Genomic DNA, 17,571 nt, shown 5'->3' with positions numbered 1-17,571 from the left:
TTGCACTACATCTATGCTGTAGCCGAAGAGGCTGTAGGTAGCTACTGGAACATTGGCCTTGAGTTGCCTGACTCCCTATATGTAGCTTTGCTTTCATTTTGGCATGATGTTTTTTTGTACTCTTTATTTTCAAGATGAACTCTGTCACCAAATGTCAGTGTACAGCTGCCTTAGCCCTTCTTAGTGAGAAGCTGAATGGGGACTCCCCATTGAAAGGAGGACTGGTTTGTTGTAAAGACCAAAGCAACTGGATTGTTATGTTATTTTTTTTCCTCTTCTGTGTAAGCAGTAGAAGTTGTTTTCTGACTTCATTTTTTTTTCCTGCATGTGGAGTTTATCGTTTATCCAGCATTAAACCAGAATGATTTCAGAACAACTGTTCCCTGGGTCCTAATAGGAATCACTACGCATTTTGTGTATTCCATGATTCTTTAATGATTTTCTAGAGAGGTACTGTTCATAAGAAATTTGTTTTGTCCATTTTTGTACTAGCTATCTGCATTTTTTCTAGTATTTTTATTTCTTTTGCGCATTTATTGTTCTATTCCCCTTGTTGTTCTCTTCTTACCAAGGACTGGAAAGTCCTTGTTACTTTATCTCCTTCCCTGTGTTTTGAAGGAGGAATATGCTTGGATGACCTTTGGGGTAAGTCTAGTATCAGTTTTAGATATTTGTATTTCTTGCTGTACAGGTATTTTGCACTTGTGGCTTGAGCCAGAATCATTTAACACACTGATCCAAAGATAACATCAGGAAATGCCCTCATTCTTGCTAGTTGAGCGCTTGGAGGGTAGACCTGGAGCAGAATGATCTCTATATGCTGGGATTTTAAAGCTTTCACTGGTAGTTGAGCATAAGACTTGACAACTTCTGTACTGATGATTCCTAGGCCCCAGAATAAATGTTTTTCCTTTCTTTAAGGTGTCTTTTAAACATGCTATTCTAAAGGCAGGCTGTCTGTGTTTGTTACTGGACTTAATGTTCCTCTTACGTTTATGCTTTTTTTTTTTTATTCATGTCCAGTGTTGAATACTTTTTTTCTAGTTTTTGTCCCCATGCATCTGTTTTTGATCGTTGCTTTCTTTTTGATTTCATTTTGTCTTTCAAGTGTTGCTCATGAGTCACGGGAGAACCTTTTCCTCAAATCCTTGCTGCTTATGGTGCTGTTTGGATGCAGTCTGCTTGCTGAACTGTGTAGGTGACAGGACTTTTCTTACATAGTGTGGTGTTTGTGTGTGGTTTTCTAGGTGGTGGGTTTTTTTGTTTGTTTGTTTGTTTTTTTAGTCTACAGAGGCTGGTAAATTGTCGTTTTATCTTGACATGAACCTATACTAGGGCATACAGCAATAATTTTGTTTATCTGTACTACCATGAATGTGTTGAAATCATACACTTCTAGATCCTGCAGTTGTAATATTTTGCCCAGCTTACTTTTAGCCTTTGTCAGTAACTGGGTTTACAATTCCTGTTTTTTTTTTTTCCTTTAAAAATAAAAAAAAAAGGGGGAAAAGCACTTTACATGAGCTGGAAAATAATTTCTCAGTATCAGTAATAAGTACTTTCATTTTTCTGGAAGGCTAGTTTTCAGACCTTTAGAAAAGCATTAGATACTGAGTTATTGTAAACAGAACCACCTGATCACTTGAAATCACTTGATACCCCAAAGAAATGGCACTAAGAACTTGAGAAGCTCTAAGGTCAAATTCTTTTCTTCAATATGAAGTGAATGTACGTGTTTGAAGAGGGCAACTTGATTTTGCATCTGCTAGAGGATACTGTGGGATATTGGATTTTGTGTGCGATGCCAAGGGTATTTTGAGTGTTGCATTGACTGATTCAGTATCTTTTGGAAGCAAAAACTCCCTTTGTCAGTGTGGTGTTTGCATGGTGTGTATGTGACTTGGATCAATGAATGTTGTAGCAAAGTTCTAATTTCTTGGAAGTTATGCCTATAAAAGTAACTCAGTCTTGGTTACTGACAGGGCTTGAACCAGTTGTATCATCCCTTCATGACACTTTAGGAACAACAAACGTGTGTTTTCAGTTTGTGTCGTGCTTTTTAGAAGTTAAAGCTACCTTGCATCTTTAGGGACAAGATTCTATGTTAAAAAGTAGCTGAAATATGCATCTTGAGTTCACATTTTCCCTAACCTCATTTTTCTTCAATAAAGGAGTATATAAGTGCTGCTGCCATAGCTGAGAGGATGCGACTAAGTTTATTTATATTTGAGGAGAAACATAGCAGAATTTAGGGTAACAGGGTTTAATTTCTAACTTCTGTGAATGAACTTTTTCTGATTATCAGTAGAAAGGAGCTCTGTGGTTTTGTTCGTGTATTTCTTTCAGAAAGTACTGCAGTTTCAATTTTGGCTGACAAACCCAGCGCCTCTTTCTTGCAAATTGTCAACATTGTGCAAACAAAAGAGTTAAAATACTGTTTGACATGTTATTGTCTAAAATATAATGTGTTGAATTTTTAAACAAAACATGATATCCTCCTCTAAGTGACACATACTGTTAGAGCTAGGTTCTTCTTTGGCAGTTGCTTTGTTTTAGGTGGGCAGTGCTGCTAGCAGGAGGCTCTTTGAGTCATCTCCTGTGCATTTCTGATGGTCACACAAGAACTGTTCTCAGAAGCTTTCTTGTTAAGGAAACCAATTAGGTGTTTTTCAGGATAACAGAACAGCCTTTTGTAGTGATAAGAGGGCTATTGCATCAAGCAGCAGTCTCGACTCAATCACAATTCTACTTATGTTGGAATGGTTGTCTGAGAGAAGTGGTTATGATAAACTACAAATGAGTGGTCGTTATGAACTGTTATGAGAGCTTTGAAGAATGATGTGGTTTGAAAGCCTGTCTTGTTCAGCAGTGAAACAGCACTTGGTTTGCAATAGGGTAGAATTACCACAAGAGGGAGATGCTGGCTTGGATTTTGAACTTGGCAGCTCCATCTAGTGTTCACCTTTCCTGAAGTTTACAGTTATATTTACAGCTGAATTAAATATTCAGTGTTTCTCTGAGTAGTTTTCTTCTATGCTGTTAGTAGGCAGTGTTCTTTAGAAAGTAGAGATGAAGTGGAGCTTTTTTCTATAGATATTTTAGTTAACTGTTTTTGAAAAGCAAGTAGAACACCTTCAGTATAAGTGCTGTCACTTGTCACAGTCTGCATTAATTATGCTCTGAGGTGGTAAGCATACATTTAAAATTTTTTTTTTAACTTGCACAAAAACTTCTGCAATTAGCCAGCTCAAATGTATATGCTGAAAGCTGATGAAGCTATGTTCACAAATCATTTTTATAAAATACTGATTTATATTTATATTTGTGCAAGTTTAAGTTGACACAGTCTCTGTTGTAAAACAGATGCACTCACTGCTATGTTTTGAATCTGGGTTAGGGGTCAGGCAGCCACAACTTGCCTGAATGTGGGTGACATTCATTACTTTTACTTTTGAGTTGTATGTGTAAGGTAAGGCACCTTTGGAGTGCATAGCTCTGAAAGACTTCTGGGTTTGGTTCCTCTGTGGCAGAACTTGATGCTGCTGGGGGTCTCTTAGCCTTTATCCATCTTGGAGTTCAGATTATTTAATTTTTCTCATGTTAATGACCACTCATAGGAAATTTTGGACTTGTGCTAGAGGCCCATGGATGAATCTGAGTGAACTGCATGTCTTCTCCATATGACAGTCTGTATTTTCTCCAACTGTCTAATCTGCAGGATAATAAGTATTCTGATTAAGATACTGTATGACTTTCATGACAAGCCAGTGCATATCTTTTGAAGTTCTTGTTTCAGGCTGCAGATAGAAATCAGTGTAGTAATCTAGTTGCGTTTTGTCTTGAAGGTTAGGATTTCAAACATAGAAGGCAAGACACTGGCTTAAATACAGGTCCAGATTCTCAAGCACAAAATGACAGCCTGCAGAAGAAAGTGCTGCTTGCCAGGATGGGGTTGGTTGCTTAGCAATGAGCTATTTATCTGGAAAGGGACCCAGAAAAGTGATCAGGATGGTTTGAAAGGTAGTTTGAGTAGAGGAGTTTTTAAAGTCAGCAGTGTTGAACAATTTTTATGTGGAATTTGAAATGACCAGACTCTGCAGAAACTCTGATTTTTCAGTTGAATTTGGCATGATTATTTAAGGCTTGCCCTCTCCTGCAGCAGCCAACCTGCAGACTATACCGCTAAGCGTGCAAGTCAGTGAGACCTGATAAGCTGATAAATGTTGATGATCCTTTAGCAAACCCTGCAGTTTTCAGATACAGAGAAACGAAGGCTTTTGTCCATCACATAGACACTTGATGAGTTGCTATGTGAAGTATATTTCTCTTCCAGCTTCCGTTCCTCTTGAGCTTTGACTCAGTTTGTCATATTGTAATATTATGTGCTGTCTTGATTATTTCAAGAAGATGTAAGAATCCAAATATGCTACAGGCTGTATTGAAGATTTTTTATAAGCAGAGTTAAAGCTTGATGTGAGACTGATCTTGGACAGGAGCTGAGTCCAGGGTGAGATGAGCTAATAAAAGAGAACATTAACGTAAATTGTGGGACCATAAAACTGAGTTCATTACTTTGCGTGGTTAGCTGTGCCCTCTTGTGGAAAATGCTCTTCAGATCGTCAGGATTTATTCAGGGTGGGTTGCAGGTATTTCTGACCTGTATCTGTCTTTCTTCTGTAGCACTGGTTGCTTAAGTAGGTGCTTAAGATCATGTGGTAAGTGAGCAGCCACGTCACTATACATCTTCTCTCTAAATTATGACTGACTCCAGCCTTGTTAATAGTTAAAATTTCAGGTGGTCTGTATTCAAGAAATTTGAGAGAGATTAAACAGCGGTATGGATTTGTTTCATTTAAATACTGTGTGCTGTGCAGTCAGTGCATGGAAAACCAAGCTGGTGGAATCGGCTAAAACTAAAAATCAGCCAGAAATACAGTTGCAATCAATTTATCACTTTTCTTTTGACTTGCAAATATTGTGTTTAGTTGATGATTGATTGTTTAAAAAAAAAGGTGTAATTCAGAACGGCACTCCAGCTAGAGCAGAACCCCATTTTGCAGTTGATTGACTAAATTTGAAATGTCAAGTGCTATTCCATATTCCTTGTTTACTTCCAGGTGGGTTTTCAAGCAGCTGTATGACAAAGGACTGGTGTATAGAGGTGTTAAGGTCATGCCTTTTTCAACTGCATGCAACACCCCACTGTCAAACTTTGAGTCCCACCAGAATTACAAGGTAAGTCAGTATATGTGTACATTATGTTGCAATCAGATTTCTCTATTGTCCTCAATTTGGATTTGGAAAGCTTTAGTATTTTTTGCTTGATGCTACATAAGCATATTATTACACTCCAAATTGATAGTAAAAATTTAGGTAAATGCGTTAATTTTTATTATCTTTTCCTGTATTTGTTTGGATCACTTGATCTTAGCCGCCTTCCCTCTTCTTAGTTACTGCTTACAGACACATAAAGTACATACTTTGTTTTAGTCTGGTAAATTACTTTCACCTTCTCTCTGGGGTCTCAAGATGAGTATTGCACTGTGTTGAGTTTTTGTGGTAAATACTTATCTAAGAGCTGCAACTGTCCCTGTCTGTGCAGATCTGAAAAGAGGAAGGTCCTTGGCAGAGTTGAAATCTTCTGTGAGGGGATTAATAAGAATTGTCGAAGACTGCATTTGGTTGTAGAGCAGTAGGATAATAGTTCTTCTAAGAATCATTAATTTAGATTGAGAAATTACAGGAGATGTTTTACCTAATATAATGCATGGTATACTATGTTTTATAAGATGTTCCTTTGAAAATGAATGATTAGATATAGTAGGTGCAGCTTCCCATTTGCAACAAACTCATGTTCACATATGTGAAGGCACAACTTGTGTCCCAGTTTTCCAAATTTCATGTTAGTTTGTGGACAGAGGTGTTGTATCCTTTCCAACCCCACCCAGGCTTCCATATTTTTATATCGTAAATCTTTCACTTACATTGTTACGGCAGAGAGCTGGCACAAATTGTACAGATGGTCTTTTTTACATTTTGCCTAAAAAAGGCCAATTTGCTGGCCAAAAATAGTGTTTTTAAAACAAATGTTTAAATATAGACTTGTAGTATAATGCAGTCCACAGATACTAGAGCTTTCAGTATTGTTGAGGGTTATTTAACCATACAGAAGAATAAAGGTTTTGTGACTTAAAGTGAGACCTGCAAAGTTATCTTGATGTTTGACTCTGTGACAACTGAAATAATTACTTTGCTTGTACTTATTAACTGACATTTCATATAGGCTCAGATTAATGAGCTTTCCTTAGAACAAAGACTATTCTGGTGGTTTTTTGTGTGTGTGCCCCTTTTCCATAGACCAAAGCTGTTTTCTCTTCTTGAGTCTTAGTGAAATATTTAGATGCTATTTCTTACTGTAGAACCAGTAGAGTGTGTCTGTAGGGTGTGCTGCTCTGCCACTTCATACAAAAATTATCTTTTTTGTCTGCTAGAGGTGGTATTTTGAAGACTGAAATGTTGAGGGTCCGTAAGCTGACATGATTTATTGTTGGCAAGACCAGTCATTTCTGGATGTAAGGCAGCTGTTATCTTTTTCACTGTGGAAAGCAGGCTTTGGCTTCTCTTTATTGATCCTGTGGGAATCAGGATACAAATCATGAGAAATAGGACATAAGAAGCATGTTCAGAAACTGAGTTAGATGTCTAATGTATACTTGAGTAAACTATGTCAACAGCTTGTGTTACATTTAACTGAAGAAGTGTTGTCTTCAGATGAAAGCAGGCATAATTTTGTGAACAGATAAAACATTACACAATGCCATTACTTGGCAGCCTGGATGTTATTTTTTTATGGCTTGCCAGTTGTTTTTATCTACTTGGTCAACTTTAGTGCTTCAGAAAATGAAGTGAATAGCCTACAGTGTTGTTTAACAATTGGTGGAGACAGAACTGTAGTGATAGCTCAATCTTTGCTTGGTATTGAGCGTGGTTCGAGAGTTATGTAATATTTATGTTTTACTGTTGACTGCACCAGATGTTCACAGAAAATTCCCTCTGGAGCAGCCCTTAGCTCATACATAAATAGCTGCCTGTCCCATGATGCCGTTAACTGTTCCATGATGCTGGACAGAAACCAGAGCGCCTTGCAGTAGTCATGATGAGGGGATAGAACTTATTCATGTGTTTAGGGTCTGTGTGCATAGCACCCATTTTTGTTTGGCATTTAAAATTAATAGTGATAATTTCACATTTGCAAGATGAGACTTGCTTTTTCGATCTGCTTTTTGTAATATGTGAAATGTGAAGTGACTGAATAGCATTGTACTTGTCTGAAAGAAAAACTTGTTTTCAGGGGATTCTTTTGACTCATTTGAAGGCAAAGTTTTATAGGGTAGCTGACAAAGGTCTCCTTTGCTGAGATCTTTTTACTCCTAAATATTGACATACTTCTATTTTTAAGTACCCCAAACTTTTTTTCCCCCTTGTTAACAACAGTTTCTTAATAAGAGATTTCATCTTCTTAAGTGATGGCTATTCTTCCTACTCCCTGACTCTAGAGGAAAAGGTGGGAAAAGGCTTTGTGTAGCAGTATCTGAGAAACTGCCGATTTTCTTGACAGTTGAGATTGATTATAAACTTTTAAAATGGGATTAAAAGAGGTACTTGAGGGAACTGGCACTCAGCTCTCTTTGGTGTTTTGGCAGCTAATTCCCTAAATCTCACCACTAATCTGAATTTTTAACCCTGTGGCCTTGTTGGACTGACAGTTTGCACTGGTGTAGTAGAGCAACATTGTGACTGGTGTTCTCTTCAAACTTTCTTATGCTACCACTTCCCCTTCTAACACTACAGAGATGAACTAGGCAAGTTGCAATATAGGTTTTGGTGGATGGCAGTAATAGTTACTACTTCTAAGATTTGTGTTTTCTCACTAATACATTCAGTAAACCTTTTTTCTCCCCCTCTCTTTTTCCCCCTTTGACTTTATCTTGTTTTTAAGGACGTTCAAGATCCTTCAGTGACTGTGAGCTTCCCACTGGATGAAGATGCAAGTGTTTCTCTTGTTGCTTGGACAACTACTCCTTGGACATTGCCTAGTAATTTGGCCCTTTGTGTTAATCCAGAGTTGCAATATGTAAAATTGAGAGGCAAGTGTTAATTGGAATTGACATATAATGAACACTTCTTTTTTCAGTGCCTGTGAATACGTACTTATATTTTGTATGATAGACTGTTTTATGCTACATTTATAGCACTTTGCTGGGTTGGATCAGTGTTATTTTGAAGGATGACATTTACTTCCTATGTGGCTGATGACTTCCGACTGCTGTGCTATTTTTATTTACATGCATTGTGAGGCCTGTTCCCTAAAAAATATTGATAGACGAAATAAAGAACAAGAGCAAATGTTTCATCTGTCTTCTTAAAGTCACGCTATATTTGAAAGACAGGGAAGTGTGACTGCGTGTCCCAGCTTTTTTGATTCCCTCCTCTTTTGGGGCTCAGACTCACGAATGAGTTACTGCTACATGACTGCTAAGTTGCAGTAACTGAACGTCTCTGTACTCTTAACCCATAGCAGATGCAAGGTGTCACATGCTAGTCTCAACCTGACTGAAGTGTGGTTTTTAGCACAAATGTAAGACAAGGTATGTACTGTGGTTTCCTATGTAAGAGTACATTTGACCAAGTGCTTTGGCTTGCTTACTCATGGACCAGTTGGCTGCGCCTGGCTAAACAAGTTGTGTGCTATAAGGTAATCTCTTTCATGAGAGCACCCAGCACTTCAGGAATTGTATGCAACAGACCATGTAGTGTGCTTAAATTAAACAATCTAGGCTGTTGCTTTTCTTGTTACTGGTTCAAGTAGTTTTCCAGGGTTTGCAGTTCTATTTTTTTCAGTTGGCAATGGAGTATGTTATGATGTGTCTTCCTTTTCACTTGAGCAAGGAATTTATTTTATCCTTGAAATGCAGTTGTCTTTATATCTTCATCTACAAAACCCTTTTTTAAAAAAATTTTAAATAAAATAGTAAGCAGGAATTTGGATGAAAGTACTTTTTGCATTGCTGTTTTCAGGTTCTCCCAAATTGCTTACCTTATCTGACTTATCAGTGTATGTTTAAACAAAGAAAAAAAGAGATAGTCAAGTTAATGGTGGCATTTAATATGGAGTAAAAATATGCCAAAGATATAATTTCCAGTTCCAACAACCACATGAATCTAATGTGTGCCTAAGGTGTTAAACATGAAAAGTTGCAGGGGCTTTTACAGCGAACTCCATGTGTTTGGGTTTTCTTTGTTTTAAGAGAGAACTAAGTATGTTTCAGTTTTCAAAGATTTTAACATAACTCTTTTTGAGATGACCAAATTTATTGAGTACTTTCAGAAATAACACCTACACCTGCCTGAGATGCTGAGTTATTGGGCTTGGATGTCTTTGGCCTACAGTCTATTGGTGCGATAGTGATGCTGACTAAGTTGGTAGGGTAGTAGTCTGAATAAAACTTGTAACTGAATTTAAGAGATGAAGGTTGTTTGGGGGGAGAAAATGGGTTTCCTTCATAATGTTTCACTTTGTATTTACTTACTTTAAAAAGAAATCCAAGCATAAAATTGATTGGAATAGTAAATCTCAGAAAGGCAGCAGTACTCAGCTGCAATCGTAACCCCTAATGTCAACTTAATAATATTGATTTTATGTAGTAATTGTCCATCTTCCAATTGTTTCCCTCTGTTTCATATACTGAAACTTTCAATTGCTTTTCTTTGCAACAATGATAATAGACAAGGTAGGGTATTTCTGCTGCTCGGGGGAAAAAAAAAAAAACAAAAACCCAAACCCAGACTGAAAATCAGTGGACTGGGTTTCGTGGTTTCTGTTTAAACTTAACTTTTGGAAAGTGTTCATTAAGTGGCTGTGTGGGGAAGAAGAACCATTAAGTGGCTAGTGGTTGATCAGCAGGATTATTCTGGGCAGTTTTATAGCTAATATGATACTATCTTGCATAAATTGAGAGGTTTCATGATGGTGCAAATAAGGGTATTAAATTGAGATTTATGTAACTTATTGTTTTATTTTTTATTCTAGATAATGCCACAGGAAAGATTTACATTTTGATGGAATCTAGGCTGATAGCACTGTACAAATCTGACAGTGAATATGAGATACTTGACAGGCAAGTACATAAATTATTACACACTTGTTAACTTCCAGTATTTTTATAGATCAGAAGTTAAATGTTTCAAGAAGTTGGATTTTGCAGTTACCTAAACATGGGTTTCCCTGCATGTGTGTGTATATCTTGCAAAAATCTATAAAAGAGATTGAAATTTACTAGAACAAATTGGTCTTGACGTGAAGTTACAAATAGAATAAAAGTTTCATTGGGTCATGGTATTGTGGTGGGGAAAGTTACTTAGTCCTTCCTTTTCCTGTGTGTTTTCTTAGAAAGACATTAATTTAAAAGTCTCAAAAAAACCCTGGAGATTGTCCAAATGCTGAACACATTCTAAACTTTATGTAACTATTTAAAGGGAAATGGGCAAAAGCAAAACCATTGTCTTTAGCAAGCAAATACTGCTTCCATAGGATGGTCTATGTAAGTTACGTAGTTAGTGGCAATTAATGCTTTCTGAAGACTGCTTATTCATCTTGGTTCTGTGGAAAAATACAAATTATTTAATAAATCAGACTGGATACGGGACATAGGTATTAAATTCTGTAGCTCTCTTAAGCAAAATATGTGGCTTGGCTTCTCTTAAATCTTTTATATAAAACATTAACCTGTTAAAGAGGTAAAATACAACAAATATTTATTTGCTTACTTTATTCAGTCTTGTGCAGTGGGTAAAAAAAGCAAACAAACCCTACACACAAACAAAAAAAACCCAGCAAAAACTCACACAATACAAAACCACAATAAAACAAAACAAAACAAAAAGACTAGAAATTTTTTTGAGAATAACAACCCTTCTTCACTGGCATCAGGTTTTTGTTTGTGGGGTTTTTTTTTTGTTGTGGTTTTTTTTTTTTTTTTTTTTTTTTTACCAAGCAGTTGAAAGCTTTACACATAAACATTTACAAAAAGGATACATCTTATTTCAGCTAAGCAGTTGCATGTAGTCATTGAATTAGGGGAATATAGAGCTGGAATGTTTGCTTAAGATGTTGTCTACCATGATGCCTCGTACTGTGACAACTGAGTAGTTCTTATTTTGTATTTGCATTGATTTCTGTCTGCCCCCCCCCCCCCAACTGAGTTCTCTTCGTCTATCATTTACTCTGTAGCAATTTAAGTCAGTACTCAATTTATAAAGATGATATTCAGTGGTCTACTCTTCAGGGTTGACAGAAGTTCTGATCTCCAGATTTTTTTCCTTCTTTCAGAGTCATCAGTAAAAACACTGAATAGTGTCAGCATTATGATAGTCTCTGCCAGGATACCACTGGAAATTTTCTTTCAGTCTAATACTGAATTAACAGTAACTTTTTTTTTCTCAAAGTGGTTGTGTGTCCATGTAAACATACAGTCACCCAGTTAAAATATTTGTGTGTGTCAGAATGGTATGTCAAAGTGTCAAAAGTCTTACTAACCTTAAGACTTAAATCTATCTGCTTGCTTGCTATCTAAGCTAGTTGGTCTGCCTAAAAAGAAGTAATTTGGCTTGGTGTGGCTTATTCTTGACAAATTCATATTGTATGTTTTTAGCACTTTGCTTTTTAAAAACTGTTCAATCACTTAAGTTGAATCAAGTTGTTATGCTAGTCTTGACTGGTTTTTAGGTCCATCAGTACTCCATTTCTCTCTTGAAGTGTAGGTACTGTGTTCCTTTCCAGTCTTTTGAAACCTCTTCAGTGTCTAAAAACTAAGCCTTCTACGAAAAGATCTCTATTTTCTTAAAAATTTCTGAATGCATTTCCTTTAGACTTTTAAAAAAAAAAAAAAAAGCAAGGTAGGTGTATTAAACTTATTATCTATTGTCTTTTGGTTCCAAATCCTTCTTTTAATGGAATACTACAAATTCTGTATCCAGGAATGCACTGAATGTTTCAGCCTTTTTTGGTGTGGTGTGTTGATCACAACTGTGAAGTACCTGTTCTTTAAGACAATCGTACACAGGTTTCAGTTGTCATTGCTTATGTCCCTGGCTAGTTGTATTTCTAATTTCCGCCCCCGATCTTTGATTTCCCCCCCCCCACCGCCCCATACCTTTGCATAAAGGTGCTAGCAATTTTTTTTCTCCTTGCAGAGCAGTGTATTTTTCTTCTTTCTGTATTAGTGCTACAGTTTTCTCAAGATGGGTTTTTTTTTTGGTCATGCTCCAATTTTCATGTTACGTAATAAATTAGTTCTCTCAAATGTGAGATGTGAGACAATGAAGAGGTAGCTGGTAGTTGAATGGATCTTTTAAAGATTTAGATCTATGTGTGTATAAGTTCATGGAAATGAACTTTCCCATTTCTACTCTTAACTTCTTTCTTTCTTCAGCTCACTTCTAAATTCTCAGGCAGTTAGGCCCTTGAGGGAGAAATTCATGACACTTGCTCTATACCAGGTGGCAGGCTGAGATCAAGGAATGATCTTACAGAAAATTTTCTGTATCTGAAGTCATCTGAACTTCCTGAGTAGTCTCAGCCTTCCCACCCTCCCTCAAACCTGACTTTTCTCTCCCTTTTCTTCCCAGATGCAGATGGTAGGTTTTTGTGTGAGAGCAAATGGGAATACTTGTTTCACTGATGAGATGGTTACCATCTTTATCGGAATACTTTCGGCTGCTTTGCACAAATGGATTGGTCTTGGTATATTACCCCACTTTTGGCCATTGAGTGGCTTGTTGTTTTATTCAGCAGTGGTAGATATGAAATGATTGATGAGCATTTTCCTTCCTTTGTGTTACATTTCAGTCTATTTGCATATTAAACACTTAATTTCTTTAAACTATTTTCCACTGTTGTCTCTAGATTCTAGAGAATCCAAAAAAGGATTTCTGATCTCTTGAGAGTGAAGGTTTACTACAGTGATTTTAAGTGAGTCTGTTATTACTATAACTTAGGTCACAAGAAGGCAGCACTGTATAAATTTTCAGCTTGAAGTTCAGGACTTTGATAAACAAAGTATTTCAGATTTCAAAAGAGAAAAATCAGGAATGTGATCCACAACCCTTGCCTTTCACTGACTTGCATTAAGTAAGAATTTAACTTTTTTTTTAAGGCTAGTTCTAGTGCTTCACATTCTGTGTCTGAGCATTCCCACATCTGTGTGGCTGAGCACTGGGATGTTTTTCTCTCATCTGATCCTGATTAAGCACCTCAAACATTCCTAAGGCTGTATGTAATATAAAATATATAAACTGTCCGTGAAGCTGTGGCTTAAAATAGAAATCTCCCCTTTTCCTAGTGGATATTATGTATGCTGAGCTGAGGAGTCATGCTCTTTAACTTAGCATTAAAAACTGCTTGAGTTCCTTTCTGTGCAATGAAACAGCTTTGAAGAGTTCCTCACTTTGAAGTAGTCAAGTGTTTTATGGTTTGACCATTGTTTTGGAAGATGTGGATCAAGGATAGTATAGACAAAGACCACAGCTGTGACACATTCAGAGAGCTATCCCATCTATTAGATGAAGTTGTGTTTTAACTAGACTTTTTCCTGAAATGGATGATTTAAGCACTTTCAGGAGAGTTCTGAGCAGTGAATCCCAACCCAATCACTGTCTTTTGTCAACTGTTGTCTGAAGAGAGCGAGATCTACAGGCTCTGTCTCGCATTTCTTGTCTGGCTCAGCTGGTTCCTCAGTCAGTCCTGTCTGGATCTTTCCCTGAGATACCCGTGGAGAGTTTGGATGCCTAGTTTTAGAATAAGGAATGAGCCATCCAAGCGTTAAGTCCTCCAATACCCTGTATCAAAATCTTCTGTGCATGTAACTTTTAGGTGTTTTGGATCAGTGCTTATTTAGTTCTGTTGAACATGCTGAGCTATAGGGCTATGTTGTTACGAATATTAAATTGAAATTGCATTTTATCCAGAAGCTCCTTGCCCAGCTTTACCAGACAGTGATTGTTATTAATGTTTAATTCCTACATTAATTTCCAATGATTGCTTGATTGAAAGACCATCAGGTACAAGTGTACCTGTTGACTGTAGCAGAGATGCATTAAGACATGTTACAGTTTTTGTCCAAGTCCAAATTGCCATAGAGTTGTAAAAATGAGAAGCAGGCTACTGAGGAAGTACTTTTTTCTTCACCTTATGAAGTCAAATTCTGTTAGAGATGGGGAAGAAGGAAATTGGAAAAAATAGCATTTCTACCAGCTGACTAAGCAATTTTCAAGTTGTTAATTTGTGTTCATGTAAATCCTTCTCCTCAGGTTTCCTGGCATTGCTCTTAAAGGCAAGAAATATAAACCACTCTTTGAATATTTTATCCAGGTAAGATGAACAAGTTTGGTGTTTGATACAGGATACAAAGACAAAAATAAAAACCATTCTCAGTATTCCTTGTTTATATTATAAAAATCTTGTGTTCTAGTAACAAACCCCAGGTTGTATTAAAGCAGTTCAAAATCCTAGTGAAAGGTTGAAAAACAGAAAGTTTACTTTTTTCTGTATTTTTTTCCCTTAAGTTTTAAATACACCCAGAGTAAGAATTCAGTGATAAATAGTAGTTCGATTTCAGATTGTGGAGAAACTTCCAATAAACATTAATAAATAGGCAGTATTCTCTCAACTTTTCATCTGGTGAGCTTCTGTTGCCTGCCTATTAAGTCCACAAATTTTGTATTCACAAGAGAATGACTTTGTGGATAACAGCTGCAGACATGTAGTGCTTTTCACTGAAGAGTTAAAAGCCTTTGATAAAATAACTACTGATATATCTGGTTTTTATGGATGTCCTTCTGTGCAGCATTTAAGCACTGCGTAAGTCTAGTGTAGTTAAGAGCATCACAGATGATAATAGAATATATAGCAATAAGAGAGGGGGTTACATTTTTTTTTCAAAAGAATTCTGATTAAAAAAGGATTAAATTTTTCAAAGAGTTTAAGTGGGTTACAGTACTGCTGGACAAGCAGCTGTTAACTCATATAAGGGATTTGGCCATTTGTGACTACCATCTGTTCTGAAGCATGTGCTGAAGTCAGCAAAGGTGAGAAAACCTCTGTAGGGAGCAGGACCTGTTATTTCTAGAGAAAGGTCAAACACCAAGCTGAATCTGAAAAATGGGACTGCAGGTGTAAAGGTTTGGAATGGATAAATTTTTTGAGTCCCTCTGTACTTTAAGGAGCAGATGGGCATCTGCTTTTTTTTTTTTTTTTTTTTGAATGGATGTCTTATCTCAAAATATCCCTCTTCAGAACAAGCCAAACCTAATACATTGTAACATATTTGGTTCAGCTGTGACTGCAGTGATTATTTTTTTTTAATACTTTTGTATTAAGGAATAGAAAATAGCTCTTTATTTTTCATTATCTACATACTGAACACACTGAAAATTGTCAGATCTTTTCTTGGCAATTTTTTCTTTTTTTTTTTACTTACTGCTTTCTCAGTCTCTGGCAGAAATAAAATATATGACTGTACAAGCAAACTTCTTTAAAATTAGAAGGCACAGTGGACACATAAAAATGCAAGGAGACTTCTGTATATAGAATCCCTGTAGCTTTCTTGTTTGTATCCTCACTTAGAGAAGTGTATTGTTTTGTAGTCTGTTAAGCACACAGCTGTGTGAAGATCTGTGGCTTGAAGAGTAATTGACTATGAGGCCTTCTGGAGAGGTCTTAGATTTAATCACATTTGACACTGTTTAAATGAAGTATACAGCCTGGGTGTCTTAGCTATGAGAAATGATTAAATAATGTTAGGAATGTCACATTTCACTGTGTCACTTATTTTTGATGCAGTTCTTTACTCTTGCAGGTGGCTAGTGGCTCTTCCATGTTCTTAAGAATTCTGCATTGCTATATATATATGTATACATATGTATTTTCTGTTACAGTGCAAAGATAAAGGTGCCTTTGCTGTGGTAGTAGACAGTTACGTGAAGGAGGAGGAAGGCACAGGTGTTGTACATCAGGCCCCCTATTTTGGTGCTGTGAGTATGAACCATGTATCTGTAATGTTAATTTTGTTCCAACACACATTGCTTGGCTTTCCAGCTACTGGGTGAATATGATATTAAACAGTGCTCCCATTTGCTACTTAAAAATGTACGAATGCAATGCTACATTGTATTCTAATGAGTTCGTGCACTCACTAGTGCTCTTTGTGTGCTAGACTGGAGATTTTAGGTGTCCCTTGATTTGATTATTGTTGTGGTATGTGAAGTGAACTCAGCACTGTATCTTCTGAGTGTCATTGATCTTAGCTTTTCTCAAAGTCTAAATTTACAGCTTTGAGAAGAAATGATCTGTTGCACTGATAGTCAAAACTGGCTTTGCTAAGTGGTAATTTTGGATGGTAACAGCAGTTCTGCTCAGCACAGTGCCCCTCTTCAGCGTTTCAATTTCATTACTCATTGGGCTTTTAGAGAATGAGAAAAATGCTTTGACTGCTTTTGTCTGAGACTTTATCCCTTGGTGTGAAAGGATTTTGTTGCACTCCATTCTTTTTTCTGTCTTTATTGTCCTTTCCCTCAGTCTATTCTTCTGAAGGTTAAGAGGGATAATTTTTCATGGATTTAATCATTTCAGTTTTTAGACGCATTAATTAAATGCACTAGTTTAGACTCATTGTCCTTTTTGTATAGTGTCCTGTCTTCAGCCATTATCCAAAGATGCCCTCAAAAAACTTGCAATAGAGCTGCCAATGCCTAGCAATTAGCAATCCCTGGACCACAAGCTCTATCATCATTTTCAGAAACTGTTGGCATTAGTAATAGGCCTCTTTGTATTCATGTGTCCCATCCTTTTCTGTATTTTTTTTTCTGCATTTTTCTGAAGGGTGCATCCATTGTGGTGGTGTTTCCCTCGTCAAGATGAACATTGACATGAAAAGTTGTCCTAGCTTAATGCAGCTGTGAATAAAGAAAATTAGACTGGGCTGTATGTTATTAGTTAATAAAGAAATTAATGGTGACTGGTAAAGGCGTCTTAAGGAGTCTAAAGCCTGTCACAGTACTTGCACCTCAGATACTCCCCTATAGCTAAATCTTGCAAGGACATGGCTCAGAGGTGAGGGAGCAGACTTGATTTTCATTGAGGAGCTTTTTCTGTAGGAGATGAAGTAAAGGAAGAGAATAGGCAGCTAATAGAGAAGGAGCTCTGGAAGAAACTTTCCCTTGGCTGCTCTATTGTTCTGTTGTGTATTTGCACAATACAGTTTAGTTGCTGGAAACAGCTTGTTAGAAAGCCTGACTGGCCAGTTAGAGCAAGGATTATCTGCCTTCTTTTATTTGATTTTGTTGTAAGCCCGCAGAGATTTGTATAAACACAGAAGAAAAAAAATCTTGTCTCTCTCTCCTGGAAAGTCAGCAATTATCTTTAAAACCATTATTTTTAAAAACATGAGAGTATCAGTTAAATGCATTGCAAAGCAAAAAATGCATAAAATGTTTGTGTGAGGAAGAAGTGTGCTA

General features: G+C 36.8%; 1 protein-coding gene across 7 annotated transcripts in view; it reads left to right on the top strand.

The window, feature by feature from the left end:
• Window positions 1-17,571, top strand: part of IARS1 (isoleucyl-tRNA synthetase 1) — a 113,602-nt gene that overhangs the window by 13,569 nt on the left and 82,462 nt on the right. For 5 of the 7 annotated variants that reach the window (XM_029996145.2, XM_029996144.2, XM_029996148.2 and 2 more), the window contains 5 exons: window positions 5,118-5,235; window positions 8,000-8,147; window positions 10,091-10,178; window positions 14,368-14,428; window positions 15,994-16,089. In XM_029996145.2, coding sequence (XP_029852005.1) covers window positions 5,118-5,235; window positions 8,000-8,147; window positions 10,091-10,178; window positions 14,368-14,428; window positions 15,994-16,089 — 511 coding nt within the window. Of the gene's footprint in view, window positions 1-5,117; window positions 5,236-7,999; window positions 8,148-8,629; window positions 8,649-10,015; window positions 10,020-10,090; window positions 10,179-14,367; window positions 14,429-15,993; window positions 16,090-17,571 lie in introns of those variants that run through there. The other 2 variants (XM_041118868.1, XM_029996150.2) reach the window with 2 other exon arrangements.

Source organism: Aquila chrysaetos, chromosome 20 (assembly GCF_900496995.4).
Source record: "Aquila chrysaetos chrysaetos chromosome 20, bAquChr1.4, whole genome shotgun sequence".
NCBI classification, from domain to species: domain Eukaryota; kingdom Metazoa; phylum Chordata; class Aves; order Accipitriformes; family Accipitridae; genus Aquila; species Aquila chrysaetos.
This window is presented reverse-complemented; position numbering and strand designations above follow the sequence as displayed.